The 27,998-nt window shown below is 40.0% G+C and overlaps 1 protein-coding gene across 7 annotated transcripts in view; it reads left to right on the top strand.

Annotated features, from left to right (window-relative positions):
• Positions 1-27,998, top strand: part of LOC103114034 (S-adenosyl-L-methionine-dependent tRNA 4-demethylwyosine synthase TYW1) — a 230,545-nt gene that overhangs the window by 10,445 nt on the left and 192,102 nt on the right. For all 7 annotated transcript variants that reach the window (XM_060173557.1, XM_060173555.1, XM_060173556.1 and 4 more), the window contains 3 exons: positions 2,801-2,902; positions 3,385-3,579; positions 15,458-15,745. In XM_060173557.1, the coding sequence (XP_060029540.1) occupies positions 2,801-2,902; positions 3,385-3,579; positions 15,458-15,745 (585 nt within the window). The remainder of the gene's footprint in view (positions 1-2,800; positions 2,903-3,384; positions 3,580-15,457; positions 15,746-27,998) is intronic.

The raw sequence follows: 27,998 nt of genomic DNA, 5'->3' as shown, positions 1-27,998 counted from the left end.
AAATGCTAACATGGGCTTGACCAGGTGTGCCACACCAGCGCCACCCCCACCCCCTCCCCAGTATTTGACTACTTTTTGTGTGACTGGGTGTAGAAGGTTCACTTTGTTTCATGATGATATTGAAGGGTGTTTTTCATTGTCTTATAGCAGTGGTGTGGAGATTAATCCCCTTGTTCCTTTGTAGATGCTTGATTTGCTTGTTTCTGGAAGCTTATGGAATGTTTCTTTGTCCTTTATGTCTACAAAGTTTATGAATCCATGTGTAGGTTGGATAATTTTTCAGCTGTTGTGTTGGATACTTGTACTCTTTTGTTTTGGAGATTTGTATAAATATATCTCTGCTGATCTTTTGGGTGCAAAATTTTTCTCGTAACTTTTCTCTTGTCTTTTAGGGAAAGTCTTTTGTGAAGTCTTTTTTTGTCACCAATCTTTTCTGTTATACTTGTGACTTTTTTCTCCCAGTATGGGTTCGTGGATTTCAGATTGAGTTTTCTTTTCAAATTATAGTTTTAATTTCAAATGATCTGCTTTTAATTACAAAATTATCATTTAATTTAATTTAATTTTTGTAGCATCTTTATAATTCAAGAATTTACATCTTAGAGTGTTTCTTTTTCTGTTCTCTGATTTATCTGCTTTCTCAGTTTTTCTGCTCACATTTAAAAAAATTTTTGTTTGTTCTTACCATATTCATGGAGATCATTGCTTTTCTGTTTCATATTTAGGACAGAATGATGGGACCATCTTGTGTGAAATTTACCTGTTACTGTGTCACTAGTAATAGGGAGTTACTTGTTTTCTTTCGTCATAGTTCCCAGTGGATGCTCGACACTGATGGATTGGGGCAAGATAGTCCATTCCCCTCAGACTACCACTCCAATTTCTTTTCTCTTTTCTTTCTTACTTTTTTCCTTTCTTCCCTTCTTTCTTTTTTTCCTGAAGGGTTATCGCTGGGGCTCTGTGCCAACACTACTAATCAACTGCTCCTTGCATCATTTTTCCCATTTTATAGGATAGGACAGAGAGAAATTGAGGGGGAGGGAGATGGAGAGGGAGAAAAAACCTGCAGACCTGCTTCACCACCTGTAAATTGGGATCAGGGGCTTGTGTCTGGGTCCTTGGGCAGGTCCTTGTGCTTAGTACTATGTGTGCTTATCCAGGTGTGCCATTGGGCCTTACCCTCCCCCCCTTTTTTTTTAAATAATAAAACTACCTGATAGTGTCTGTGCTTTTTATCTCCAAATTTTATATTTTACTTATTTATTTATTTTGGGTAGAAACAGAGAAATTGAAAGAGGAGAGGATGATAGGGAGAGGAAAGAAACACCTGCAGTACTGTTTCACCACTCACAAAGCTTTTCCCCTGCAGGTGGAGACTGCTGGGGATTGAACCTGTAATCTTTGGTGCAGCAGGCTTTTTGCATAACCTTTATGCTATCTCCCTTGTTCCTTTTTTGGCAGGCTTGCATACCCTAATATGCGCCCATTATTATATATTGCTAATTCTATCTCTCTCTCTCTGTCTCTCTCTTTCTATCTCTGTCTCTCTCTCGACAGAGATCTGCAGCCCTTGCTTCACCACTCGTGAAGCTTTCCTTCTGTAGGTGGGGACCAGGGGCTTGAACCTGGGTCCTTGTGCACTCTAATGTTTCACTTAACCAGGTGTGCCACCACCTGGTCCCTGTTAATTCTCTTCATCTTACTGGACCTATTAGCCACAAGGCCACTCTTTAGAAGCTTTTATTCACTCAACTTTTGGGGCTATTCTGTAGGCATTCTTAATTTGCTTAGACTAGTCTTAAGTGCTGTCATTTCCTGATTTCTCCTTATCTTGACTTCTAATCTTGGGAATGTCCCAGGACCCATCCTACCTTCTATCATTCATTAGCATACCAACAACTTCCAAGGATTTTAGAAGGTCTATACTCAGAACTGGAGGCAAAAGCTGAATGCTTATTTTTCTTTATATATTGGATTGTCAAAAAAAGTCATGATGCATTTTTGTAGAGAAAAGCCTGTCGTGACTTTGACAACAACCCAATACATTTACCTTCACCTTCCTTGAGGAAATAGTAACTTCTCCCTCATTTTTTTAAATTTAATTTTATTTATTTATTAATGAGAAAGATAGGAGAGAGAGAAAGAATCAGACATCACTCTGGTACATGTGCTGCTGGGGACTGAACTCAGGACATCACGCTTGAGAGTCCGACGCCCTATCTACTGCGTCACCTCCTGGACCACCTTCATTTTTATTTTTTTTTAAATTTTTATCAGAGCATTGCTCAGCTCTGGCTTATGGTGGTGGGAGGATTAAACCTGGGACTTTTTTTTTTTTAAAAACCAAACTTAAAAAAAATATTTATTTCCTTTTGTTGCCTTTGTCTTTATTCTTGTAGTTATTATTGTTGTTATTGATGTCATCATCGTTGGATAGTACAGAGAGAAGTGGAGAGAGGAGGGGAAGACAGAGAAGGGGAGAGAAAGAGACCTGCAGACCTGCTTCACCGCCTGTGAAGCAACTCCCCTGCAGGTGGGGAGCCTGGGATTCGAACCTGGATCCTCATGCCAGTCCTTGCAATGCGCTACTGCTGACTCCTGAACCTGGGACTTCTAAGCCTCAAGGATGAGAGTCTGTTTGCATAACCATTATGCTGTCTACCCCTTTCCCTCAACTGTGTTCCTCTCCCTTACCTTGATTTTCTTTTCTCCATGGAATGAATTACCATCTGATTGACTTTGTTTTCTCATCATGTCTTGGTTGGCCCACTGAAGATTTTGATTAATTTTTTTTTATTAGGGATTTGCAATGAATCTTGCTGAAGAAATTATTTCCCTTGATCTGCCTGTGATAATTATTAATTTGAAAGAATATGATCCAGATGACCATTTGGTAGAAGAGGTAAGTAATTATTTTACTATGATTATTTTTTCTTTAAACAAAACCCTCAAATTGATTGGTTTAAAGAGAGACTTCAAAATCATACATAATGTGTTGTAGAAGGTCAGGGAGAAAGCACAGTGGTTCTGTAAAGACATTCGTACCTGAGCCTCTGAGGCCCCATGTTCAGTTATAAACCAGAACAGAGAATGCTCTGCTATTTGTATCTTTATCTTTGCCTCTCCCTCTGTGTATCTCACTGAAGTAAAGTAAATAAGATATTCTAGCACATACAGTGCTGGGAGTCATAGCAGGGACCTGGGGCATGTAGTATAATGCTCTGACAGGTGATCCACCTCCTAAGCTGCTAGTGTGGGCTTTGAAACCAAAGGAATCTTTTACTAGCTAGGCAGTGAGTTGAATTTGGCTTGTCGACTGTAATCTTTATTCATTGAGATAACTTACACTGAATATTCTCCTGAACTGATTGCTTCCTTGGCTAGGTAACTAGTAAAAATGTTTGTGTCTTCCTGGTTGCTACATACACTGATGGTCGACCAACTGAGAGTGCAGAGTGGTTCTCCAAATGGTTAGAAGAAGCATCCAGTGATTTTCGATTTGGTAAAACTTACCTGAAGGGTATGAGATATGCAGTGTTTGGCCTGGGGAATTCTGCTTATGTGAATCACTTCAACAAGGTAGGTATATTCTGAATTTTTGGGATAAGTCCTCTATAATTAAAACATATGTGGACATATATTTTTTCTTTCTTGAGGAAGAGAGGTAGAGAAAGAGAGAAAGAAGGAAAGAGACCACAGCATCAGTTACCTTCAGAGTGTTGGGGGCTAGGCTTGAACCTGGGTTGCAAACACGACAAAGCACACTATCCAAGATAATTTATTTCTTATTTTCTCTTTATAGGTGGGAATTGCACACATTTAGTCATGGTGTATAGCAGACACTCAGTTCATTTTTAAAAAATTTTTAAATTTATTTATTGGGGGATTAGTGTTTTACATTCAACAGTAAATATAATAGTTTGTACAAGTATGACATTTCTCAGTTTTCCACATAACAATACAAGCCCCACTAGGTCCTCTGTCATCCTTTTCCAGGACCGGTATTCTCCCTTCCCCACCCCCACCCCAGAATCTTTTACTTTGGTGAAATACACCAATTCCAGTTAAGGTTCTGCTTAGTGTTTTCTCTTCTCTATCATGTCAGATATAAACATAGCTTGTTCATTCCCTTTTTTTGTGGGCCATTGGCTTATATGGTAGTTTTCTATCCTTACATTTGTTTTCTATCCTTACATTTTGAGTCTGTGTTTGTCTTGTTGAGTTAGGTGGGATTCCTGTAGACAACATATGATTGTGTTGTGTTTTCTGATCCATCTTCCTACTCTGTGCCTTTTAATAGGTGAATTCAGGCCATTGGCATTTACTGATACTACAGATTGAACATATTTTAATGCCACTATTGTAGATTTTGAGTGTTCTGACATATGGCATGTTTATGGTGGTCTGACTATAGGAGACCTTTCAGAACTTCTTCAAGGAAGGCTTGGTGATAGTTGATTCCTTCAACTATTGCTTATCTGAGAAGGTTTTGATGCTTCCATCTAGTCTGAATGACAGTCTAGCAGGATATAGTAGTCTTGATTGAAAGCCTTTTTTTTTTTTTTTTTTTTAATTTTTTTTTTTAAATTTTTTTTTTTAATTTATCTTCCCTTTTGTTGCTCTTGTTGTCTTTTTTTTTTTTTTTATTGTTGTTGTAGTTGATGTTGTCGTTGTTAGGACAGAGAGAAATGGAGAGAGGAGGGGAAGACAGAGAGGGGGAGAGAAAGATAGACACCTGCAGATCTGCTTCACCTCCTGTGAAGCGACTCCCCTGCAGGTGGGGAGCCGGGGACTCGAACCGGGATCCTCATGCCGGTCCTTGCACTTAGCGCCACCTGCGCTTAACCCGCTGCGCTACCGCCCAGCTCCCATGAAAGCCTTTTTTTTATCGAACACTTGACATAAAAATAAAACCCCCACTAGGTCCTTTGTCATCGTTTTCCAGGACCTGCACCCCACCACCTCTCACCCCCCTCCCTCCACAAAACAGATTTTTACTTTGGTGCAGTACACCAACTCCAGTCCAAGTTCTGCTTAGTGTTTTCTCTTCTGATCCTGTTTTTCAAATTCTTCCTGTGAGTGAGATCATCCAATATCCATCTTTCTGTTTCTGACTTATTTCACTTAACATGATTTCTTCAAGCTCCATCCAAGATGGGATGAAAACGGTGAAATCACTGCTTTTAATGGCTGAGAAGGGTTCCATTATGTATATAGACCACAACTTGCTCAGCCACTCATCTGTTGTTGGACACCTGGGTTGCTTCCAGGTTTTGGCTATTAAAAATCATGCTGCTATGAACATAGGCGTACACAGATCTTTTTGGATGGGGATGTTGGGTTCCTTAGGATATATCTGCAGGAGAGGAATTGCAGGATCATAGGGTAGGTCCATTTCTAGCCTTCTGAGAGTTCTCCAGGATGCTCTGCACAGGAGTTGGACCAATTAACATTCACAGCAGCAGTGCAGGAAGGTTCCTTTCACCCCACAACATCTCCAGCATTTGTTGCTGCTACCTTTTCTGATTATGACATTCTCACAGGAGTGAAATGGTATCTCATTGTTGTCTTTATTTGCATTTCTCTGACAACCAAAGACTTGGAGCATTTTTTCATGTGTTTCTCTGCCTTTTGGGTCTCTTCAGTGATGAATATTCTGTCTATGTCCTTCCCCCATTTTTGGATGGGGTCATTTGTTTTCTTGTTGAGTTCGGCAAGCTCTTTATATCTTTCGGTCATTAAGCTCATGTAAAGATTTTCTCCCATTCTGTGTGGGCTCTCTTTGTTTGGGTATTGGTTTCTTTTGTTATGTAGAAGCTTTTTAATTTTTGTAGCCTCATAGGTTTATACCTTAATCTTCTTTGTAATTGGATTCGTTTCATTGAAGATGTCCTTAAAATTTATGTGGAATAGAGTTCTGCCAATATTTTCCTCTAAGTATCTGATAGTTTGTGGTCTAACATCCAGGCCCTTGGTCCACTTGGAATTTATTTTTGTGTTTGGTGAAATACAGTGGTTCCGTTTCATTCTTCTGCATGTTTCAACCCATTCTTTCCAACAGGATTTATTGAAGAGACTCTGCTTTCCCCACTTAATAGTATGGGCACCTTTGTCAAAGATTAGATGTCCATAGGTGTGGGGCTTACTTCTGGGCTCTCAATTCTATTCCACTGTTCATCGTGTCTATTCATGTTCCAGTACCGAGCAGTTTTGATGACAATGGCCCTATAATATAATTTGAGAGCTGGGAGTGTGATGCCTCCGGTTCTGTTCTTTTTTCTCAAGATTTTTTTGGCAATTCTAGGTCTTATCTGGTTCCAGATAAACATTAGTAGCATTTGTTCTATTCTCCTAAAATGTGTTTGGGATCTTGATGGGGATAGCATTAAATTTGTAGATGGCTCTGGGTAGTATATTCATTTTGATGATGTTAATTCTACCAACCGATGAACATGGAATGTCTTTCCACTTCTTTGTGTCTTTTTGAATTTCCTTGAGTAGTGACTCATAATTTTCAGTATACAAGTCTTTCACTTCTTTGGTTAGGTTTACTCCTAGATATGTTATATTTTTTCTTGCTATAGTAAAAGGAATTGATTTCTGGATTTCAGTTTCTTTTAGCTTAGTGTTTGCATAGAGGAATGCCACTGACTTTTGAATGTTAATTTTGTAGCCTGACACCTTACTGTATTATTGCCTGATGATTTCCAAAAGCTTCTTGCTGGGTTCTTTAGGTTTTTCTGAGTAATACTGTCATGTCATCTGCAAATAGGGAGAGTTTGACTTCTTCTCTTCCAATCTGTATCCCTTTAATTCCTTGCTCCTGCCTGATTGCTATGGCAAGAACTTCCAACACTATGTTGAGTAATAATGGTGATAGTGGGTAGCCCTGTCTAGTACCTGATCTGAGGGGGAATGCTTCCAGTTTTTCACCATTGAGTATGATGTTGGCTGTGGGTCTGCTATATATAGACTCCACTATCTTCAGGAATTTTCTATCTATTCCCATTTTTTGTAGTGTTTTGATAAAGGGCTGTTGTATTTTGTCAAAGGCTTTCTCTGCATCTATTGATATGACCATATGGCTTTTGGTCTTGTATTTTATTGATGTCGTGGATCACACTGATTGATTTACGTGTATTAGACCAACCTTGCATGTCTGGGATAAACCCCACTTGGTCATGATGGACAGTATATTGAGTATACTGCTGTATCCGGTTGGCTAGAAGTTTGTTCAGTATTTTAGCATCTATGTTCATCAAAGATATTGGTCTGTAGTTTTCTTTTTTGGCTGTGTCCCTGTCTGCTTTTGGTATCAGAGTGATGTTGGCTTCATAGAAGCTGGAAGGGAGTATTCCAGTGTCTTCAATCTTCTGGAAGACTTTTAAAAGTAGAGATGTTAGTTCTTCTTTGAAGGTTTTGTAGAATTCTTTTGTAAAACTATCTGGTCCAGGACTTTTATTCTTGGGAAGGTTTTTAATAACTGTTTCAATTTCATTAGCTGTGATGGGCCTGTTCGTGTTATCTACTTCCTCTTAACTCAATTTTGGAAGTTCCTAGGTATCTAGTAAATAGTCCATTTCTTCCAGGTTCTCTAGCTTGGTGGCATATAGTTGTTCATAGAAGCCTCACATGATAATCCTGAATTTTTGTCGTGTCTGTTGTGATATCTCCTCTTTCATTTATAATCTGATTTATTTGTGTCTTCAACGTTTTATGTTTTGTGAGTCTGGCTAAAGGTTTGTAGATTTTGTTCGTCTTTCAAATAACCAACATTTACTTTTTTAAAAAAAAATATTTATTCCCTTTTGTTGCCCTTGTTGTATTATTGTTGTAGTTCTTTTTGTTGTTGGATAGGACAGAGAGAAATGGAGAGAGGAGGAGAAGACAGAGAGGGGGAGAGAAAGATAGACGCCTGCAGACCTGCTTCACCGCCTATAAAGGGATTCCCCTCCCTGTGGGGAGCCAGGGGCTCGAAATGGGATCCTTTCACCAGTCCTTGTGCTTTGCGCTTAACCCGCTGTGCCATCACCTGACTCTCCAACGTTTACTTTTGTTGATCTTTTGTATGGTTTCCTTATTTTTGGTGTTATTTATTTCTGCCCTAACTCTAGTTATTTCTGTCTTTCTAGTTGCTTTAGGATTCCTTTGTTCTTCTTCTTATATGTCTTTAAGATGTGCAGTCAGGTTGTTTATTTGTCCTTTTTCTTGTTTCCTAATGTGTGCTAAGATGGCTATGAACCTCACTCTTAGGACTGCCTAAACTGTGTCCCAAATATTTTGATGGCTTGTGACTTCATTTTCATTGAACTCTTGAAACTCTTTGATTTCTTCCTTTATTTCTTCTTTGACCCAGTAGTTATTGAGTAGTGTATTGTTGAACTTCCACATTTTGGGACTATTACTAATCTTTTGTTGATTGTTAATTGTTAGTTTAATTCTACTGTTGTCTGAGAAGATGCTTGGGATGATTTCAGTGTTCTTGAATTTGCTGATGCTATCTTGCGACCCATGTGGACTTGAGTGGAATGTGTATTCCAATTTCTTGGTATGAATGACTCTGAAAATGTCCAATGGCTTGTACCTGGGACTTTGATCACAGGTGCACCACCACCTGACCCTCTTTCTTTTTTTTTTTGACTTTTTTTTGGGGGGGGGAATTAATGTTTTACATTCAACAGTAAGTACAATGGTTTGTACATGCATAACATTCCCCAATTTCCCATATAACAATACAACCCCCTCTAGGTCCTCTGAATCCTTCTTGGACCAGGATTCTCCCCACCCACCCACCCTAGAGACTTTTACTTTGGTGCGATACGCCAGTTCCATTTCAGGTTCTATTTGTGTTTTCTTTTATGATCTTGTTTTTCAAATACTGCCTGAGAGTGAGATCATCCCAAATTCATCCTTCTGTTTCTGACTTATTTCACTCAACATGATTTTTTCAAGGTCCATCCAACATTGGCTGAAAATGGTGAAGTCACTATTTCTTACAGCTGAGTAGTATTCCATTGTGTATATATACCGCAACTTGCTCAGCCACTCATCTGTTGTTGGACACCTGGGTTGCTTCCAGGTTTTGGCTATTACAAACTGTGCTGCCAAGAACATATGTGTACACAGATCTTTTTGGATGGATGTGTTGGGTTCCTTAGGATATATCCCCAGGAGAGGAATTGCAGGGTCATAGGGTAGGTCCATTTCTAGCCTTCTGAGAGTTCTCCAGACTGTTTTCCACAGAGGTTGGACCAATTTACATTCCCACCAGCAGGGTAGGAGGGTTCCTTTGACCCCACACCCTCTCCAGCATTTGCTGCTGTTACCTTTTCTGATGTATGACATTCTCACAGGAGTGAAGTGATATCTCATTGTTGTCTTTATTTGCATTTCTCTGACAATCAAGAGACTTGGAGCATTTTTTCATGTGTTTCTCTGCCTTTCGGATCTCTTCTGTGGTGAATACTCTGTCCAAGTCCTCCCCCCATTTTTGGATGGGGTAATTTGTTGTCTTGTTGTTGAGTCTGGCAAGCTCTTTATATATGTTGGTTTTTAAACTCTTGTCTGATGTATGCCATGTAAAGATCTTCTCCCATTCTGTGAGGGGTCTCTTGGTTTGGGTAGTGGTTTCTTTTGCTGTGCAGAAGCTTTTTAATTTGATGTAGTCCCATAGGTTTATACTTGCCTTAGTCTTCTTTGTAATTGGATTTGTTTCATTGAAGATGTCTTTAAAATTTATTCGGAAAAGAGTTCTGCCAATATTTTCCTCTAAGTGGTCTAACATCCAAGTCCTTGATCCACTTGGAATTTACTTTTGTATTTGGTGAAATACAGTGGTTCAGTTTCATTCTTCTGCATGTTTCAACCCATTGTTTCCGACACCATTTGTTGAAGAGACTCTGGTTTTCCCATTTGATAGTCTGAGCCCCTTTGTCAAAGATTAGATGTCCATAGGTATGGGGCCTCACTTCTGGGCTCTCAGTTCTGTTCCACTGGTCAGTGTGTCTATTCATGTTCCAGTACCAAGCAGTTTTGATGACAATGGCCCTATAATATAATTTGAGATCTGGGAGTGTGATGCCTCCGGTTCTGTTCTTTTTTCTCAAGATTTTTTTGGCAATTCTAGGTCTTTTCTGGTTCCAGGTAAACATTAGTAGCATTTGTTCTATTCTCCTAAAAAATGTTTTTGGGATCTTGATGGGGATAGCATTAAATTTGTAGATGGCTCTGGGTAGTATATTTGTTTTGATGATGTTAATTCTACCAACCAATGAACATGGAATATCTTTCCACTTCTTTGTGTCTTTTTGAATTTCCTTGAGTAGTGACTCATAATTTTCAGTATACAAGTCTTTCACTTCTTTGGTTAGGTTTACTCCTAGATATGTTATATTTTTTCTTGCTATAGTAAAAGGAATTGATTTCTGGATTTCAGTTTCTTTTAGCTTAGTGTTTGCATAGAGGAATGCCACTGACTTTTGAATGTTAATTTTGTAACCTGACACCTTACTGTATTATTGCCTGATGATTTCCAAAAGCTTCTTGCCTGGGTTCCTTAGGTTTTTCTGAGTAATACTGTCATGTCATCTGCAAATAGGGAGAGTTTGACTTCTTCTCTTCCAATCTGTATCCCTTTAATTCCTTGCTCCTGCCTGATTGCTATGGCAATAGATTCCAACACTATGTTGAATAGTAATGGTGATAGTGGGCAGCCCTGTCTAGTACCTGATGTGAGTGGAAGTGCTTCCAGTTTTTCACTATTGAGTAATATGTTGGCTATAGGTTTGCTATATATAGACTCCACTATCTTCAGGAATTTTCTATCCCCATTTTTTGTAGTGTTTTGATCATAAAGGGCTGTTGTATTTTGTCAAAGGCTTTCTCTGCATCAATTGATATGACCATGTGGTTTTTGGTCTTGCTTTTGTTGATGTGGTGGATCACATTGATTGATTTACATATATTAAGCCAACCTTGCATGCCTGGCATAAACCCCACTTGGTCATGATGAACAGTCTTTTTAATATACTGCTGTATCCAGTTGGCTAGAATTTTGTTCAATATTTTAGCATCTATGTTCATCAGAGATATTGGTCTGCAGTTTTTTTTTTTTTTTTTTTGGTTGTGTCCCTGTCTGCTTTTGGTATCAGAGTGATATTAGCTTCATAGAAGCTGGCAGGGAGTATCCCAGTGTCTTCAATCTTCTGGAAGACTTTTAAAAGTAGAGATGTTAGTTCTTCTTTGAAGGTTTTGTAGAATTCATTTGTAAAACTATCTGGTTCAGGACTTTTATTCTTGGGAAGATTTTTGATAACTGTTTCAATTTCATTGGCTGTGATGGGCCTGTTCATGTTATCCTCTTCCTCTTTACTTAGTTTTGGAAGTTGGTAGGTATCTAAGAAATTGTCCATTTTTCCAGGTTCTCTAGCATGGTGGCATATAGTTGTTCACCAAAGCCTCCCATGATATGTTGAATTTCTGTGGTGTCTATTGTGATATCTCCTCTTTCATTTACTATCCAATTTATTTGGGTCTTTTCCCTTTTTTGTTTTGTGAGTCTGGCTAAAGGTTTGTTGATTTTGTTCACTCTTTCGAAGAACCAACATTAACTTTTGTTGATCTTTTGTATGGTTTTCTTATTCTCAGTGTTATTTATTTCTGCTCTAACTTTAGTGATTTCTGTCCTTCTGGTTGCTTTAGGGTTCCTTTGTTCTTCTTCTTCTAGCTCTTTAAGTTGTGCTATCAGGCTATTTATTTGTGCTTTTTTTTGTTTCCTAATGTGTGCTTGTGTCCTATGAACTTCCCTCTCGGTACTCCCTTAGCTGTGTCCCAAATATTTTGATGGCTTGTGACTTCATTTTCATTGAAGTCTCGAACATTTTGATTTCTTCCTTATTTTCCCTTTGAGCCAGAGGTTGTTAAGAAGTGTACTGTTGAGCTTCCACATTTTGGGACTATTACTAATCTTCTGTTGATTGTTAAGTGTTAGTTTCATTCCACTGTGGTCTGAGAAGATGCTTGGGATGATTTCAATGCTCTTGAATTGGCTGATATTGACTTTGTGGCCTAATATATGGTCTATCCTTGAGAATGACCCATGTGGATTTGAGTAAAATGTGTATTCCAGTTTCTTGGGATGAATGACTCTGAAAATGTCCAACAGTTCTAGTTTCTCTCTCTCTTCATTCAGCTCCCTTAGGTCTTTATTGATTTTCTGCCTGGATGATCTGTCAAGTTGTGAGAGTGGGGTGTTGAAGTCCCCTACTATGACTGAGTTGCTGTTAATATATTGCTGTAGCTCTTTCAGTAGATGTTTGATGTATTTAGATGGCTTCTCATTGGGTGCATAGTTGTTAATAATTGTTAATTCCTCTTGATTGACTGATCCTTTGAGCATTAAGTAGTGTCCATTCCTATCTTTTTTAATCTTATTTATTTTAAGGTCTATCATGTCAGATATGAGAATAGCTGTTCCTGCCCTTTTTTTTTTGGGACATTGGCTTGTATGATAGTTTTCCATCCTTTCACTTTAAGTCTGTGTTTGTCTTGTTGAGTTAGGTGGGATTCTTGTAGACAGCATATTGTTGGGTTGTATTTTCTGATCCATCGTCCTACTCTGTGTCTTTTAATAGGTGAATTCAGGCCATTGACATTTATTGATGTCAAAAATTGAAGATATTTTAACATCATTCTTGTCGAGTTTTAGAGTGTTTTTGTATATGTCCTATTTATGGTGGTCTGACTGTTTATAGAAGACCTTTCAGGGTAGGCTTAGTGATAGTTGATTCCTTCAACGGTTGCTTGTCTGAGAAGGTTTTGATGCTCCCTCTAGTCTGAATGACAGTCTAGCAGGATATAGTATTCTTGGCTGAAAGCCTTTCTCATTGAGCACTCGATAGATATTTTGCCATTTTCTTCTGGCCTGTAATGTTTGTGTGGAGAAGTCTGCTGCTAATCAAAGGGTTTTCCTTTGTAGGTGACTCTTTGTTTTTCTCTTGCAGCCTTCAGGATCCTTTCTTTATCCTTATTCCTTTCCATTCTAAATATGATGTGTTGGTGTCTTTAAGTCTCGGTTAATTCTGTTCGGGACCCTCTGTGCTTCTTGAATCTTTATGTCTTTGATGTTGTCTAGACTAGAGAAGTTTTTAGCTATTATGGCCTGAAGAATGCTTTCTTCCTCTCCTTCTCTTTCTTCCTCTTGTAAGCCAATAATGCATATATTGTTTCTTTTGAAGTCATCCCATAGGTCTCTGTTGTTGTTTTCAGCATCTCTTAATCTGTTTTTGAGATCTCTTACTTCTTTTTTATTTGTCTCTAATTCGTCCTCCCTCTTGCTAATTCTGTCTTCAGCCTCATTGATTCTATTCTCTCTGCCCTCTACTGTTTTCTGGAGTTCATCTGTTTTGTTTCCCTGTTCTGATACTGTTTTAGCTTGTTCAGCTAGTTGCGTTCTTAGCTCAGCGATTTCAGCTTTCAGCTCTCTAATAACCTTGAGATAGTTAGTGTTTTCTTCCAGAGTCTCATTTGTTGTTCCTGTATTTCTGATTACAATTCTTTCAAATTCTTTACTCACTCCTGTGATTATTTCCTTAGCTAATGTTTGGATGTTGACCTCGTTATTTTGTGCTTCACCCTTTGGGGGCCTTTTAGTTGGACTGTTTTCCTGGTTAGTTTCTCCAATATTTCTTCTTGTTGGTTTACCCATTTTATATATTATGTTATGAGTTCCCTGTCTTAGTACTTTTCAAATTACTGATCACTATTTTCTAGATTGACTTGTGTCTAAGTAAGGTAATTAAAGGGTTCACAGTGGTGGAAGTTAATAGTTCTTTCAATATTCTTTTAATCTCTGAGTTGGAGCTCAGTGATTTAAAAGCCTCTTTTTTTTTTCTTCTTCTCTGTAGGCTATGGGTGCCTGAGGGCTTCTAAACTGTAAGTAGACTTCTTAACTTAATCACTGACTCCTGACCAAGAGATAAGGCAGGGTGTGGCAGAGATAATCCAGTGGTTATGCAAAGAGACTTTCACAGCCCCACAGCTATGCCACGGAGGCATAGGTCTTCTCCTGAGTTTCCTGGATAGATCTCTGTCCCCCAGTGACCCTCCCTGCTGCTGCTCCAGAATCTGAGGGCAGTAGCAGTGGAGACTCAGAGTTGAACTTGGTGAGTCTCCGGGGAGGCCTCTCCTCCCTTCAGCTGTCCTCTTGTTGGTGGAAGAGACTGGAGGTGGTGTCTCAACTGATAAACCGCCAGACTGCTACCAGCCACTTAGTCACTCCCTAGGCTCCTCTCTGTCACCAGCCACATGTGTTTGCACTTACCGGTGATTTGGTCGGTTCTTGTAGTTGTTCTAGTCCTGTGTTGTTTCAGTCCTAGGTGGTCTCTTTTGGTATTCCTAGTTGACCCGGGAGAGGAGAGGAGAGGAAAGGAGAGGAGAGGAACAGATCTGCTGCTGCTCATAGCCCCACCCCCGGAAGTCTACCCTGTTTCTTTTTTTGACAGGGTGAGAGTTAAAGGTGCTGGTCATTCTTGGGGAAGAGAGAGGCGGTTATAGGAGAGACACCTGTAGCACTCCTCCTGTTTGTGAAGTTTCCCCTCTACAGGTGGAGACCAAGGACATGAACCCTTGTCTTCATGCATGGTAACATGCATTCTCTATTGGATGAACCAACACACAGCCCCTTGAAAATATTAATTTATTATTTTCTTATTAATTTATTTATTGGATAGAGAGAAATTGAGAAGGAATGGGGAAGATAGGGAGAGAGAGACAGACAGACATACACCTGCAGCCCTGCTTCACCAATTGTGAGGCTTTCCCCCTGCATGTGGGTACTGGGGGCTTGACCCTGGCATTTGTGCATTGTAACACATGTACTCAACCTGGTGCACCACTTTCTGGCCCTCCTTGAAAATATTTAGACTTGTTTTCATTCAGTATCCCATGTGGTGATGTCTTCCTTTTTTTTTTTTTCCTCTCTGTCTGAAATAAAAATGAAAAATTGCCTTGAGAGTGAGAATCATGCATGTCCTGAGCAGGCTGAGTGTGCATGTTAACCAGTAAAAGTACCCGGATTCAAGTCCATACTATCTCTCTTTCTCTGTCCCTCACTAATATCCCCTCCCCTCTCAATTTCTCTCTGTTCTGTCAAAATAAAATAGAAAGAATGAAAAGAAAAAAAAAAAACAGAAAAAATAGCCAGTAGGAACCATGCGTTTGCAGTGTTGGCACTAAGCCCCAGCATTACCCTTGTGGCAATTAAAAGAAGAAAAAAGAACCTTCTCAGAATTTATGAGCTGTATTCTTTACAAATTGAGACCAGGGCTGGAGAAAATATATATTTTTTTTAACAGGAATCTCTGTGAAGGAATCCATAAGAACTTTGGACTTTTGCGAAGCAGCCTACAAGCCTGATGTTGATGATTATGTCTTTAGCTTCTGTATCCTTTCTGTGCAGGTCGGCAAGAATTTTGATAAGTGGCTCTGGATGCTCGGGGCTCATCGAGTGGTGACGCATGGGGAGGGCGACTGCAATGTGGTTCAGAGCAAACATGGCAGCATTGAGGCTGACTTCACAGCTTGGAAGACCAAGTTCCTCTCCCAGCTACAGGCTCTTCAGAAAGGGGAGAAAAAAGCTTGTGGTGGCAACTGCAGAAAAGGCAAATGCAGATCTAAATGGCAGAGCTCAGAGGAAATGGAGCCAGAGTCTCCCCTTCAAGACAGATTGCATCACAGAGACACTGAGGTAGGTGGGGACCAAGTTCACATCTTGCCACTTTCCTCTTCTATTTGGAGATGTAGAACCCTCCTTCTGCCCTGTGAAATGATTTCCGTGGCTTCTGGCTGTAAAGAAGATCTAAAACTCATGCTTATAGAGAGATTGCTGCTTCAGAATAAAGCCATGCTCCCCTTGGTGTTTTTCTGTATTTCTTATTTAATTATTGCATTGCCAGGGTCAGATCAGCTTTTATCCCAGTTTGTAATCTAGGAAACAAATCCGAAAGAAGTTAAATATGACCCAGACTTGAACTCATGTCTTTTATTCCCAATACATATCTCCCATAACTTTTTTATTGAGTGGCTATTAATCACCAATATTTGAAGCCTACAAGTCATCCTAGATTTATCTCTTTCATCCTCTCCATTCTGAACTTTGGTCTTTATGTCTTTTAATTGTTCCAGTTTCTTTGAAACTCATATCCTCAGGCTGTCTCAGTACTGGTGTCTTTACAGATGTTGTTTTATAACCACCCAGTCATTTGTGCTCTTCCGAAACAGCTTTACTTGTCGACTTACCATCTCTCCACCTTTGCTCCTGTCATGATTTACAGTCATTCAAATACTTAATTTATCTGGCATACCAGCCTGGAAATTATGTGACTTGTAGTCACTATTTTCTTCCTCTTTTTTTTTTTTTTATATATTTATTTTCCCTTTTGTTGCCTTGTTGTTTGTCGGGTTGCGCTGAGGGAGAGAGAAGAGACCAGGAACTCCTGGTGGAGCAGGAACGCAAATCTTTATTCATGCAGACTCTCCAAAGTTGGGTGTGAGCACAGCGGGTTTAGGCCATGAGGAACTAGCAAAATGGCTGCCTCCTGCTATGCACACCAGCCCTTCTCCAGGTTGGGACGTGGAAGAGAAAGAGAGAGAGAGCAGAAACAGGAGTGACTTTTATAGGAGAATTCAGGAAGTGGCAAGTTGGGATGGAATTGGCTAGGAAAGGGGCTGGAGAGAGGCAAAAGTCATGCTGGGAAGGTGGAAGTGTCCTTAGCAACTGTTGAATTGATTTTAACTGAATTAGCAATACCCTGTGGGGATAACGTGGTGGGGATCTGTAAATAATACTTGCATGGAAATATAGTGGTTTGTGGGTCCTGCCTAACTCAACCACATCTGTATAATATCCCAACACCTCCCCCTTTTATCTAATGGAGATAGTATCAGGAAATTTAGAGTGGAGCAGGCATAAATGTTTTTTAAGGAATGCCGGGTTCCAGTGGGAAGATGGAGGATGTTTTTTTCGTTTTTAATATATATTTTATTTATTTACTCCCTTTTGTTGCCCTTGTTTTATATATATATAATTTCTTTATTGGGGAATTAATGTTTTATATTCAACAGTAAATACAATAGTTTGTACATGCATAACATTCCCCAGTTTCCCATATAACAATACAACCCTCACTAGATCCTCTATCATCCTTCATGGACCTGTATTCTCCCCACGCACCCACCCCAGAGTCTTTTACTTTGGTGCGATATGCCAATTACATTTCAGGTTCTACTTGTGTTTTCTTTTCTAATCTTGTTTTTCAACTTCTGCCTGAGAGTGAGATCATCCCATATTTAGCCTTCTGTTTCTGACTTACTTCACTTAACACGAATTTTTTAAGGTCCATCCAAGATCGGCTGAAAACGGTGAAGTCACCATTTCTTACAGCTGAGTAGTATTCCATTGTGTATATATACCACAACTTGCTCAGCCACTCATCTGTTGTTGGACACCTGGGTTGCTTCCAGGTTTTGGCTATTACAAATTGTGCTGCCAAGAACATATGTGTACACAGACCTTTTACGATGAGGATGTTGGGTTCCTAGGATATATCCCCAGGAGAGGAATTGATCACAGGTTAGGTCCATTTCTAGTCTTCTGAGAGTTCTCCAGACTGTTCTTCACAGAGGCTGGACCAGTTGACATTACCACCAGCAGGGTAGGAGGGTTCCTTTGACCCCACACCCTCTCCAGCATTTGCTGCTGTTACCTTTTCTGATGTATGACATTCTCACAGGAGTGAAGTGGCATCTCATTGTTGTCCTTATTTGCATTTCTCTGACAATCAGAGACTTGGAGCATTTTTTCATATGTTTCTCTGCCTTTTGGGTCTCTTTTGTGGTGAATATTCTGTCCATGTCCTCGCCCCATTTTTGGATGGGGTAATTTGTTGTCTTGTTGTTGAGTCTGGCAAGCTCTTTATATATGTTGGTTTTTAAACTCTTGTCTGATGTATGCCATGTAAAGATCTTCTCCCATTCTGTGAGGGGTCTCTTGGTTTGGGTAGTGGTTTCTTTTGTTGTGCAGAAGCTTTTTAATTTGATGTAGTCCCATAGGTTTATACTTGCCTTAGTCTTCTTTGTAATTGGATTTGTTTCATTGAAGATGTCTTTAAAATTCGGAAAAGAGTTCTGCCAATATTTTCCTCTAAGTGTCTGATAGTTTCTGGTCTAACATCCAAGTCCTTGATCCACTTGGAATTTACTTTTGTATTTGGTGAAATACAGTGGTTCAGTTTCATTTTTCCACATGTTTCAACCCATTGTTTCCAACAACATTTGTTGAAGAGACTCTGCTTTCCCCATTTAATAGTCTGGGCGCATTTGTCAAAGGTTAGATGTCCATAGGTGTGGGGGCTCACTTTTGGGCTCTCAGTTCTATTCCACTGTTCTGTGTGTCTATTCATGTTCCAGTACCAAGCAGTTTTGATGACAATTGCTCTATAATACAATTTGAGATCTGGGAGTGTGATGCCTTCCGTTCTGCTCTTTTTTCTCAAGATTGTTTTGGCAATTCTAGGTCTTTTCTGGTTCCAGATAAACATTTGTAGCATTTGTTCTAGTCTCCTAAAAATGTGTTTGGGATCTTGATGGGGATAGCATTAAATTTGTAGATGGCTCTGGAGAGTATATTCATTTTGATGATGTTAATTCTGCCAACCCGTGAACATGGAATATCTTTCCACTTCTTTGTGTCTTTTTCAATTTCTTTGAGTAGTGACTCATAATTTTCAGTTCTTCTTCTAGCGTTTGCCGTATACAAGTCTTTCACTTTTTTGGTTAGGTTTATTCCTAGATATTTTATATTTTTTCTTGCTATAGTAAAAGGAATTGATTTCTTGATTTGAACTTCTTCTAACTTCGTGTTTGCATAGGGGAATGCCACTGACTTTTGAATGTTAATTTTGTAACCTGACACCTTACTGTATTATTGCCTGATGATATCCAAAAGCTTCTTGCTGGATTCCTTAGGTTTTTTCGTGTATACTATCATGTCATCTGCAAATAAGGAGAGTTTGACTTCTTCTTTTCCAATCTGTATCCCTTTAATTCCTTGCTCCTGCCTGATTGCTATGGCAATAGATTCCAACACTATGTTGAATAGTAATGGTGATAGTAGGCAACCCTGTCTAGTACCTGATCTGAGTGGAGATGCTTCCAGTTTTTCACCATTGAGAATGATGTTGGCTGTGGGTTTGCTATATATAGACTCCACTATCTTCAGGAATTTTCCATCTATTCCCATTTTTTTGTAGTGTTTTGATCATAAAGGGCTGTTGTATTTTGTCAAAGGCTTTCTCTGCATCAATTGATATGACCATGTGGTTTTTGGTCTTGCTTTTGTTGATGTGGTGGATCACATTGATTGATTTACGTATATTAAACCAACCTTGCATGCCTGGGATAACCCCCACTTGGTCATGATGAACACTTTTTTGGATATACTGCTGTATCCGGTTGGATAGAATTTTGTTCAATATTTTAGCATCTATTTTTATCAGAGATATTGGTCTGTAGTTTTCTTTTTTGGTTGTGTCTCTGCTTTTGGTATCAGTGTGATGTTGGCTTCATAGAAGCTGGCAGGGAGTATTCCAGTGTCTGCAATCTTCTGGAAGACTTTTATTTTATTTTAAATATTTATTTATTTATTTATTCCCTTTTGTTTCCCTTATTGTTTTATTGTTGTAGTTATTATTGTTGTTGTCGTTGTTGGATTGGACAGAGAGAAATGGAGAGAGGAGGAGAAGACAGAGAGGAGTAGAGAAAGATAGATACCTGCAGACCTGCTTCACTGCCTGTGAAGCGACTCCCCTGCAGGTGGGGAGCCGGGGTTCGAACCGGGATCCTTATGCTGGTTCTTGTGCTTTGCGCCACCTGCGCTTAACCCGCTGCGCTACAGCCTGACTCCCTCTGGAAGACTTTTAAAAGTAGAGGTATTAGTTTTTCTTTGAAGGTTTTGTAGAATTCATTTGTAAAACCATTTGGTCAGGACTTTTATTTTTGGGGTGATTTTTGATAACTGTTTCATTTTTATTAGCTGTGATGGGCCTGTTCATGTTATCTACTTCCTCTTTACTTCGTTTTGGAAGTTAGTAGGTATCTAAGAAATCGTCCATTTCTTCCAGGTTCTGTAGCTTGGTGGCATATAGTTGTTCATAGAAGCCTCGCATGACATGTTGAATTTCTGCAGTGTCTATTGTGATAATTCCTTTTTCATTTAGTATCCGATTTATTTGGGTCTTCTCCCTTTTTTGTTTTGTGAGTCTGGCTAAAGGTTAGTCGATTTTGTTCACTCTTTCGAAGAACCAACATTTATTTTCGTTGATCTTTTGTATGGTTTTCTTATTCTCAGTGTTATTTATTTCTGCCCTAACTTTAGTTATTTCTGTCCTTCTGGTTGCTTGAGGGTTCCTTTGTTCTTCTTCTTCTAGTAACTAACTTCCCTCTTAGTACTGCCTTAGTTGTGTCCCAAATATTTTGATAGCTTGTGTCTTCATTTTCATTAAACTCTTGAAACATTGAGATTTCTTCCTTGATTTCCTCTTTGACCCAGATGTTGTTAAGAAGTGTACTGTTGAGCTTCCACATTTTGGGACTATTACTAATCTTCTGTTGATTGTTAAGTGTTAATTTCATTCCACTGTGGTCTGAGAAGATGTTTGGGATGATTTCAATGCTCTTGAATTGGCTGATGCCTAACATATTGTCTATCTTTGACCCATGTGGATTTGAGTAAAATGTGTATTCCAGTTTCTTGGGATGAATGACTCTGAAAATGTCCAACAGTTCTAGTTTCTCTCTCTCTTCATTCAGCTCCCTTAGGTCTTTATTGATTTTCTGTCTGGATGATCTGTCAAGTTGTGAGAGTGGGGTGTTGAAGTCCCCTACTATGACTGAGTTGCTGTTAATATATTGCTGTAGCTCTTTCAGTAGATGTTTGATGTATTTAGATGGCTTCTCATTGGGTGCATAGTTGTTAATAATTGTTAATTCCTCTTGATTGACTGATCCTTTGAGCATTAAGTAGTGTCCATTCCTATCTTTTTAAATCTTATTTATTTTAAGGTCTATCATGTCAGATATGAGAATAGCTGTTCCTGCCCTTTTTTTTTTTGGGACATTGGCTTGTATGATAGTTTTCCATCCTTTCACTTTAAGTCTGTGTTTGTCTTGTTGAGTTAGGTGGGATTCTTGTAGACAGCATATTGTTGGGTTGTATTTTCTGATCCATCGTCCTACTCTGTGTCTTTTAATAGGTGAATTCAGGCCATTGACATTTATTGATGTCAAAAATTGAAGATATTTTAACATCATTCTTGTCGAGTTTTAGAGTGTTTTTATATATGTCCTATTTATGGTGGTCTGACTGTTTATAGAAGACCTTTCAGAACTTCTTTCAGGGTAGGCTTAGTGATAGTTGATTCCTTCATCGGTTGCTTGTCTGAGAAGGTTTTGATGCCTCCCTCTAGTCTGAATGAGAGTCTAGCAGGATATAGTATTTTTGGCTGAAAGCCTTTCTCATTGAGCACTCGATAGATATCTTGCCATTTTCTTCTGGCCTGTAGTGTTTGTGTGGAGAAGTCTGCTGCTAATCTTATGGGTTTTCCTTTGTAGGTGACTCTTTGTTTTTCTCTTGCAGCCTTCAGGATCCTTTCTTTATCCTTATTCCTTTCCATTCTAAATATGATGTGTTGGTGTCTTTAAGTCTCGGTTAATTCTGTTTGGGACCCTCTGTGCTTCTTGAATCTTTATGTCTTTGATGTAGTCTAGACTTGAGAAGTTTACAGCTATTATGACCTGGAGAATGCTTTCTTCCTCTCCTTCTCTTTCTTCCTCTGGTATGCCAATAATGCGTATATTGTTTCTTGTGAAATCATCCCATAGGACTCTGTTGTTTTCAGCATCTCTTAATCTGTTTTTGAGATCTCTTACTTCTTTTTTATTTGTCTCTAAGTCATCCTTGATCCTGCTAATTCTGTCTTCAGCCTCATTGATTCTATTCTCTCTGCCCTCTACTGTTTTCTGGAGTTCATCTATTTTGTTTCCCTGTTCTGATACTGTTTTAGCTTGTTCAGCTAGTTGCGTTCTTAGCTCAGCAATTTCAGCTTTCAGCTCTCTAATAACCTTGAGTTAATTAGTGTTTTCTTCCAGAGTCTCATTTGTTGTTCCTGTATTTCTGATTACAATTTTTTCAAATTCTTTACTCACTCCTGTGATTATTTCCTTAGCTAGTGTTTGGATGTTGACCTTGTTATTTTCTGCTTCACCCTCTGGGGAACTTTTAGTTGGACTCTTGTCCTGGTTCATTTCTCCCGTATTTCTTCTTGTTGATTTAACCAATTTATATATTACATTATGAGTTCCCTGTCTCAGTACTTTTCAAATTATTGATCACTATTGCCTGGATTGACTTGTGTCTAAGTAAGTTAATTAAAGGGTTCACAGTGGTGGAAGTTAACAGTTGTTTCAATAGTATTTTAGTCCCTGAGTGGAGCTCAGTGGTTTAAAAGCCTCTTTTTTTTTTTCTTCCTTGTAGGCTATGGGAACCTGAGGGCTTCTAAACTATCAATAGGCTTCTTACCTTAATCACTGACTCCTGACCAAGAGATAAAGCAGGGTGTGGCAGAGATAATCCAGTGGTTATGCAAAGAGACTTTCACAGCCCCACAGCTATGCCACCGATGTATAGGTCTTCTCCTGAGTTTCCTGGATAGATCTCTGTCCCCTGGTTTCCCTCCCTGTTGCTGCTCCAGATTCTGAAGGCAGTAGCAATGGAGACTCAGAGTTCCACTTGGTGAGTCTCTGGGGAGTCCTCTTCTCCCTTCAGCTGTCCTCTTGTTGGTGGAGCAGACTGGAGGTGGTGTCTCAACTGATAAACTGCTGGACTGTTAGCAGTCACTTAATCTTTCCCTACACTCCTCTTTGTCACCAGCCACACGTGTTTGTACTCACTGTTGATTATTGGGTTCCCGTGGTCATTCTAGTCCTGTCTTGTTTTGGTCCTGGGTGGTCTCCTTTGGTATTCCTTGTTGATCCGGGAGAGGAGAGAAAGATCTGCTGCTGCTTGTAGTTCCGCCTCCAGAATTCTCCCCTATTGTTGTTGTACTTATTACTGTCGTTACTGATGTTGTTGTTGTTGGATAGGATAGAGAGAAATGGAGAGAGGAGGGGAAGCCGGGAGAGAAAGATAGACACCTGTAGACCTGCTTCACCACCTGTGAAGCGATTCCCCTGCAGGTGGGGGAGCTGGGGCTTGAACCGAGATCCTTAAGCTGGTCCTTGCATTTTGCACCACATGCGCTTAACCTGCTGTGCTACCGCCCATCTCCCAAGATGCAGGATGTTTTTGTGGGGGAGGAAAGACTTATATAGCTGCCAACCTTGTGAGATTTATGTGTCCCCCCCCTTTTGCTCAACTCTTCTGTAGAGAGAGAGTCTTACCTGGAGGGACTCATGTCATCGCTTAAGCTCTGCCAGGCTTCAGCATCTCCTCATATTATTCCTGCATCTTTCCCTTATATTCCTATCTAATCGTCACATTTAAATGGGTCAATGTCTGTAAAAGTCTCCATCTCTGACACAGGAGTAGCCAGTGTAGGGGTGAACAGAAATCTTTTGGGAAGAAACCTGAATGATACCGTGTGGGCAGTTTCAAAAGAACTGGAATAAGACAGGAAGGGCAAGTAGGAGAGCAGCAAGAGCCAGTCTGATGTGAAGTGGAGGCCTGGTGGGCAAAGGGGCGTTTCCCGCCTCAAAGAGCAGGGCCTATCAGGGGATGGGGCGTTTCCTGCCTCAAAGGGCATTTCTTGCCTCTGGGGTTGTCTCTTGCCTCTGGGGGTAGGGTCTAGTAATGAGGGGGCATTTCCTGCCTCTGGGGGCAGGGCCTCCAGGTGAGGGGGCATGGCCTACCAAGTGAAGGGGCTTTTCAGCGCTGTAGAGTTCCAAGGCAGCTGTCTGCAAAGTCCATGGACAGCTGCAGTCAGTCTTTGAGAAACCCAGCAGTGTAACGGGAAGCTGCTGTAAAGTTGTGTAAAGTGTCTAAGAGGTCTACCAGCAAGTCCGTTAGAAGCGTCAATCCAATGGTGATGACCAGGGGACAAAATGCCAGGGAATCAAACACTGCATGTCTATCTTGATGGGGGAAGTCAGCCACTGGAACTTTGCTTTTCTGTAGGGAGTGAGAGTGAGCTGGAACCGCCAAAATGTGACAGGTGAAGCAGAAGCAAGAAGGGCAGACAGCGATGGGTGAGAAAAAGGCAGTAAGAAAGTTCTGTCCTTCAAGTCTGTGAATGAGGTTCTTCAGATCACAAGTTACATCATGGGTTTCGGGGGGTGTGCTGTAGTTGTGTCATCTAGTGGGCAATGTCAGAGGACAGAGGGGGGGAGAGTAAGACAGAGACCTGCAGACCTGCTTCACCACCTGTGAAGCGACTACGCTGCAGGTGGGGAGCTGGGGGCTCGAACCGGTGTCCTTCCACTGGTCCTTGCGCTTAACCCACTATTGGGACAGGATTGGTTGGGGAAAGCCCTGAAAGTACCGTAATTCTCTGTGTAAAGTGGCAGAGTCTTTGGGAGACATCTGCACGGCATATATATGAAGGAGAGGGAAGGAGAGTGTGAACACAAGAACATGTTTCACACGGACAGAATAACCAGATATAACCAGATTTCTACTCAGCTGTACACAGCACTGAGAGTCAGCCAGGAGCTGTTGGCATGCAAGTCCTGTATTGTACCAGCTGGACTATTTACATTCTTCTGATCCCATACTTTTTTTTTTAATTGCCACCAGGTTTATTGCTGTGGCTCAGTTCCAACATTATGCATCTATTGCTCTTGGTGGCCATTTTTTCTTTTCCCTTCCCTCCCTCCCTTTTGGGGTCTCTCTCTGGCGGGGTGATCTCCAGGGGAAAGGTAATGGACTGGTTCTTTCTCGTTCACGATGGGTGACACAAAGTAAACGACACCAGGGAGCTCCTCAGTGTGTTAACTCAGAACTCGTTTATTAGCAAGGTGGACATGAGTTAAATAGAAAAACAAACGAAGGGAATATTACTGAAATATGTCAGAAATTACAGGTTTCTTAATAGTATGTATGCCCCTAAGGTAGGGGGCTGGTATGACAGGAATTGATGAGATACAAGACAGTTATTCTTCATGACACAAGCAACTTAATTATCCAAATGTATTTGAGATAAGCATAGGGGTTAAACCCATAGGGTGAGACAGAGAAGATGGATATCAAAAAGCCATATAGTTTGGAATTTCTCTTGTCTGAGGTCTGAGGTGTGTGATGAAGTGTGTGATAAGGTGTGTTCTTTTGAGATCAGAAGGTGACTTTGAATAAGTGAATCTGTGGCCATGTGGCCTGCAGTTAATGGAGGGAAGTACTGGGGTTTCTGTGGGCCTGAGAGTCAAGAAGGAAATAACCAAGTCTGAGTTTCCCCCCTTATGCTCACCTCGGTTGATTGAGACTTACCAAGAGGTTATCCTCTCAGACCTCCATCCAAGGATGGGAGTGGTTCTCCCTAAGCTCTATCAGGCTTACACATAGTCCCAACACATCCCCCTTCCCCATTTCTATTTTAATGAATAGGACAGAGAAATTGAGAAAGACAAGCAGATAGACAAGGTAGGTAGACAAGGAGAGAGAAGATAGACACCTGCAGACCTGTTTTGCCACTTGTGAAACTCTGCCCCTTATAGGTGGGGACCAGACAGAGGACTTGAACTGGGTCCTTGCACACTGACACATGCTCAATTGAGTGTGCCACTGCCTGTCTCCCCCATTTTTAATTTCAAAATATCTCCCTTATACATACAGCTACATAAACACACATCATTTTCATTTTCTTGTATTTTTGTAGCACATTTCTAGTTAGGCCGTTACTCACCATCTTAAATTTTGACTGTGCACATATTCACTATTGGTCCTATCTACTCAATTATGTTTTCACTCTTAACACATTTCTCCTAAGATATTTGTTACATCTGCTTTGGTTGCTCTGTATCTATCATGAATTTATTCCAAACCTAAGGATTGTCTCAGTTTTCTGGAATTTTTATTCACTTCTTAAAGATTTCTCTTGAGTCCTCTTCTGTTCCACAGTAGCTTCTGCTGCACCTCAAGTCCCATGTCTTCCATCCACTGAAATGTACAACCTTCCTTTTCCTTATGAGATTGGATTCCCTGATGCATCTTATATTGTCTGTTTCTTGGTTTTTTTGGAGCTTATTCTCTTGTAACTGAGAAAATGGTACTTTGTAAGAAAATTTCAAACTTTTTATATCTGCATATGTCTTCATCCTGTGTTCACACTGTCTCTACATTGGCTGAGTATAGAATTCCCAGTGGGAGTAATTTTCTTTCAGAAAACTTCACTATATTGATCAGTTGTCTTCTAGTTATAGTATTGCTTTTGAGAACTCCAGGTTAATTTGGTTCTGAATTTTTATTACATAACTTTCTTCCTCAACTCCTTCCAGAAATCATAAAATCTTCAAATAAAATTATTCTAGCTATCCATTTTTTTTTTTTTTTTAGATTCTCTTCCTATCTTTCTTGCACAGAATTTTTATTTCTAGTTTATCTTGAGTAGGAATGCAGCCACAGTGGGCTTCTACTATTTCTCTATCCCTCAGTCTTAGAGTCTTCTGTTATTATTGCCCCATGTCACCTGTGCTTCCCTTTTCCTGTCTAGCTGTCAAAATAGGTTTCCATACTTTTTAAAAGTTTTAAAAATTTTTTAAAAAATATTTATTTTATTTACTCCCTTTTGTTGGCCTTGTTTTATTGTGGTTATTATTGTTGTCATTGTTGTTGGATAGGACAGAGAGAAATGAAGAGAGGAGGGGGGAGAAAGGGGGGAGAGAAAGGTAGACATCTGCAGATCTCCTTCACTGCTTGTGAAGCGACTCCCCTTTAGGTGGGGAGCCAGGGCTCGAACCAGGATCCTTACGCCAGTCCTTGCGCTTTGTGCCACCTGCGCTTAACCTGCTACGCTATAGCCCGACTCCCTAAGTTTTTTTTAAGATTTTAAAAAATATTTATTCCCTTTTTGCCTCAGTTGTCTTATTGTTGTCGTTATTGTTGTTGTTATTGATGTCATCATTGTTGTATAGGATAGAGAGAAATGGACAGAGGAAGGGAAGACAGAGGAGGAGAGAAAGACACCTGCAGACCTGCTTCACCACTTGTGAGGCGACCTCCCTTCCGGTTGGGGAGCTGGGGTCTTGAACTGGTATCCTCCTGCCCATCCTTGCACTTTGTGCCACCTGTGCTTAACCCTGCACTACCATCCGACTCCCTGGTTTCCATACTTTAGTAGATGCTCTCAGCTTCATTTCTCAATTATTTCCGAAGATTTTCTAATTCATATTTATCCTCTTTGGAATTCTTACATTTTTCCCAGTTCAGTAATTGAATTGAACATTATGGTTTTAACATGTTATTTATTCAGTTATAGTTATTTTTGACAGGATAGTTATTAAAAGGTATGTGTCACAGCAGGAACCATCAATCTATCTGTTCACTCTCACTCCATTTTATTTAGTAACTCCATGAATTTTTCTTTGTTTTACTGTACCTTTCAATGACATTTGAAATCACTTACTCTCATGAACCTTCATTTATTTATTAATCTTTTATTTATTTATTGGATAGAGACAAATTGAGAGGGAAAGAGAGGTAGAGAGGGAAAAAGACAAAGACACCTGCAATGCTGCTTTACCACTTGTGAAGCTTTCCCCCTGCAGGTGGGGAGCAGGGGATTGAACCTGGGTCCTTGCTCACTGTAGTGTGAGCACTTAACCATGTGTGCCACTGTCTGGTACCCTCCGAGGAATCTTTAGCTGATATCTCTCTCTTTTTTTTTTTTTTTTTTTGCCTCTAGGGTTATTGCTGGGGCTTGGTGCCTGCACCACAAATCTGCTCCTGGAGGCTATTA

The sequence above is a fragment of the Erinaceus europaeus genome, chromosome 15 (genome assembly GCF_950295315.1).
Source record: "Erinaceus europaeus chromosome 15, mEriEur2.1, whole genome shotgun sequence".
Lineage (NCBI taxonomy): Eukaryota > Metazoa > Chordata > Mammalia > Eulipotyphla > Erinaceidae > Erinaceus > Erinaceus europaeus.
The sequence above is the reverse complement of the archived record's forward strand: the minus strand, read 5'-3'. Positions and strand labels throughout refer to the sequence as shown.